The 3,322-nt window shown below is 34.9% G+C and overlaps 2 protein-coding genes across 2 annotated transcripts in view; one reads left to right on the top strand and one right to left on the bottom strand.

The window, feature by feature from the left end:
* LOC109539388 (phosphatidylserine lipase ABHD16A) overlaps positions 1-1,801 on the top strand; it is a gene marked incomplete in the record, with an annotated part of 6,272 nt that extends 4,471 nt beyond the window's left edge. The window contains 4 exon segments of the mRNA XM_048669711.1: positions 391-575; positions 629-762; positions 943-1,088; positions 1,145-1,801. Coding sequence (XP_048525668.1) covers positions 391-575; positions 629-762; positions 943-1,088; positions 1,145-1,255 — 576 coding nt within the window.
* LOC109539389 (enoyl-CoA delta isomerase 2) lies at positions 1,790-3,216 on the bottom strand. Its single transcript, XM_019907107.2, has 2 exons — positions 2,743-3,216; positions 1,790-2,484 (listed from the first exon to the last, which is right to left on the bottom strand). The coding sequence occupies exons 1-2, from the start codon at positions 3,023-3,025 to the stop codon at positions 2,018-2,020; spliced, it is 750 nt and encodes a 249-aa protein (XP_019762666.2). The 5' UTR covers positions 3,026-3,216; the 3' UTR covers positions 1,790-2,017.
* Positions 3,217-3,322: the final 106 nt, after the last annotated feature.

The following is a 3,322-nucleotide window of genomic DNA, read 5'->3' as shown; positions in this document are numbered from 1 at the left end:
GACCCCCCCCTGGATCCGCCCTTGCGTACAATAAGGGAAAAGTTGATTAATGAAGTATAAATTCATTATACATTAAGTTGAAAAACAGGATTTTTTTAAGTTAAGAGTTAAAGGGTAAATTATTTATTACGATTACTTAATTGCTATGATTTTTATGCAAATTTTAAGCTCATAGCAAATTCAAGCAAAAAAAAATGTTAATATATATTTTTAGGGGAATTCTCACCTGTAGACTGAGTAATTTATTAGTTTTAACGAAACTAAGTTATTATTTTAGCATTCTTAATCTACAGGAAACAAAGTCTGCAAAATGAGAGAGATATTGCTTTTTACAATGGCTTATTAAATATAATGCTTGATTAAATAGGAAGAGAGCACTTTAAATTGTAGGTGATCGATGCCACTTTCGACGATATTATGCCTTTAGCATTGAGTCAAATGCCTAGTTGGCTGGAATCGATAGTAAAGCTGGCCATACGAGAGCACGCTAATTTGGATATCTATGAACAATTGTCGAAGTATCCGGGCCCAGTGTTGTTAATTAGGCGAACTGAAGATGAAGTTATTTGTATAAGGTAGAATAGGGCCAATTTTACACCACTTTTTCCCTACAGGTTTTCTGTTGCAGACCTGGCGATTTATCGTCAAATCGATGTAACAATTTGCTGATCAAAATTTTTAAAACCCGATATCCGTGCATGTGCGAACTACCGCAAGTTCAACTACTACATGAATATCTTGCAGTTACAGGAGTATTACAAGGTATTTGTATAAAGCCGATCATTAAGTAAGTCGGCACAAAACGTGCAAAAAAGTCCTTGGTGTTCTAAAGTGGTCCAAACCCCGATAGAGCGCCTTTTATATTTCAAGAAGAATCCACAGGCATTCCTGGCATAAGATGATTATTTTGTAAATACCATAAAAAATTGTTTTCATTTTTAGAAAAAATTTTGGAAAAATACAGTATCGATGATAGCATCTGCACTTCTTTGCTTCAATCATACATATCCGAATTTTCAAAGTCATACCCAATGAAAATAGGCCAAGACTTTAGTCCGACAGAAAAAAACCAAATGATTTTATTCCTGGTAAGTCGCCATACAAGTAATAATTTAGAAGCGCAACAGCCATAAACTATTTGCAGGCAAAAAAGTACATGAAAGATTTCAAAGCGACTCATTGCGTGGCGTTACCTTGGGACATGTTCGCTGTACCATGGGATGTAAATGTGGAACCGGACTTTGTGTATACATGAACGGAATATGGCTACTGATCAATGCATAATCGAAAAGATATGATCCTGAAATAAATAATTTATTGTAGCTGCATTTTAGATAAGTCGGGTGGGTACTTTAATACGGTGAGTTTCTGGTTGTATTTCTATTTATGTAGTACGTAGACGCTTTGATAACACAGTTTAGGACTTTGCGTTTTTAATGTGAGATGAGATGCGAATTCGCCTAACTATTATCCATACTAGTTTCCAGTTTATAATTTGCATTTGATCAAGTTGTAACCTCTGAAAAGGCTAACATCGAAAATTGTTTAGTCAGCCACTAAAATCGTATCAAAAACAACGGGCAAGTGCAATGAAGGGAATTTTCATTGCGTCCTAAACCTATTTGATTCTAAATGAAGCTCTATTAGCAATGGTGTTTTCCTACAAAAGTAATTTTGCGTGCGACCACAACGATCAATCAGAGCTCATTTTTGTCACATTATTAATTGATAACACAACTATATATATATACAAATAAATGCTAATGTTGTTGGAACATGTAAATAAATATTTATGCCTCTATTATGTATTTTATTTCAGTTAACAAATATGTATTTAAGTCCTTCCGGTCGCGTGAAGATACCACTGAAATTCATCTATTTATTCAAATAATGCATTTAATATTGATCAATGTAGATCATAATGATATATAATATGAGGTTAAACACATTAAGAAATGGACAAGGCGGTTTTGTTTCCATGTTGTAACATACAAGACCTAATTATACCTATATATAGTTACAACTTACTCTTCTTCTTTTGCATAAAACTCATAAGAGCATTGACAAATTCTTCAGAGCCAATGCATGTTTCCAATGATTCAAATTCCCTGATGTTTGCCCGAGTTAAAATGCCCTTCAGTTCATGCATAATCAATTTCTTATTGATTTTTACGGCATTAAGTGGCAACGACCCATACTCATAAAGGCCGTCGATAAAACTGTCCAGTTGATTATGTGGTATAACTCTGGATATCAATCCCACATCGCAAGCCTCTTTTGCGGACATTTTCTTGCTTAGAAATAATATCTCTGAAGCTCTGCTTCGTCCTAAAGTTCTAGGGAATGTGTAGCTTGAGGCTCCTTCGGCACATAATCCTAACCGCAGAAATGGGGTCTCAAAGTGAGCAGTATCAGACGCATATATTATATCACACAAAACTGCTGTAGTTGCTGCTATTCCAATGGCAGGTCCGTTTACTACAGCTGCAAAAAAGCAACGCACTTGAACAAAGCTGTATTTGTCGCTTTTTTTAACAATATTATATGGCTTAATGAGCTCGCAGCGGATGCTTTTTTAAATCTCAGCTATTATTAATTTTCCAATTTCGATAATACCTATTGTGTTCTATACATATACAAAATCGACCAATCTTTACTATTTTGGAATCTGATGTTTTGCGACCCTGTATAATTCACAGACATTCCAGCTTGGATGTTTTAATCAAAATATTAGAATATTACCTATAAGCAGTTTCGGATAATCAATAAATGCTTGCACCAGCTTCATATAGTCTTCCAAAGATCCGTTTGCTGCAGTCGGGTTCAAGTCAGTCCCACTTGAATAATATGCCCCAGCGCCAGTTAATATAGTGACGACAATCTTATCGTTTTGAGCATCATCGTTCAGCGTATTGGTCAATGTTTTGTACATTTCCCCATTAAAAGCATTCCGTTTTTCGGGCCTGTTGAACAGAATTTTCCGAACACCATTTCGGAACGACAATAATAAACAATTTGTTCCCATTTCTTCTCAAAGTGTTATTGCGTTCTTTGGCAAACGTTCAGCAAAGTGGAGACACTTATTTATTACTGATAAGTAGTTTTTTGACAACCATTGAACATATATGGATAAGATGAATTGTTTATGTACTCAATATAAACAATTGTTTATGAGCGTTTAATAAGGTTATGTCCACATCATGTAAAAAGAATGACAATTATTGCGTCACTGCCACAGAAGTGTTTGGATCAAAAATGAGGAAGAAATCGTCGGCTAAAGATCGTGAACGCTCAAAAAATGCTTGAAATGTGCCGAAAATGT

The sequence above is a fragment of the Dendroctonus ponderosae genome, unplaced genomic scaffold (genome assembly GCF_020466585.1).
Source record: "Dendroctonus ponderosae isolate FM_Combo_2020 unplaced genomic scaffold, Dpon_F_20191213v2 Dpon_F_20191213_9, whole genome shotgun sequence".
Taxonomy (NCBI): Eukaryota; Metazoa; Arthropoda; class Insecta; order Coleoptera; family Curculionidae; genus Dendroctonus; species Dendroctonus ponderosae.
The sequence above is the reverse complement of the archived record's forward strand: the minus strand, read 5'-3'. Positions and strand labels throughout refer to the sequence as shown.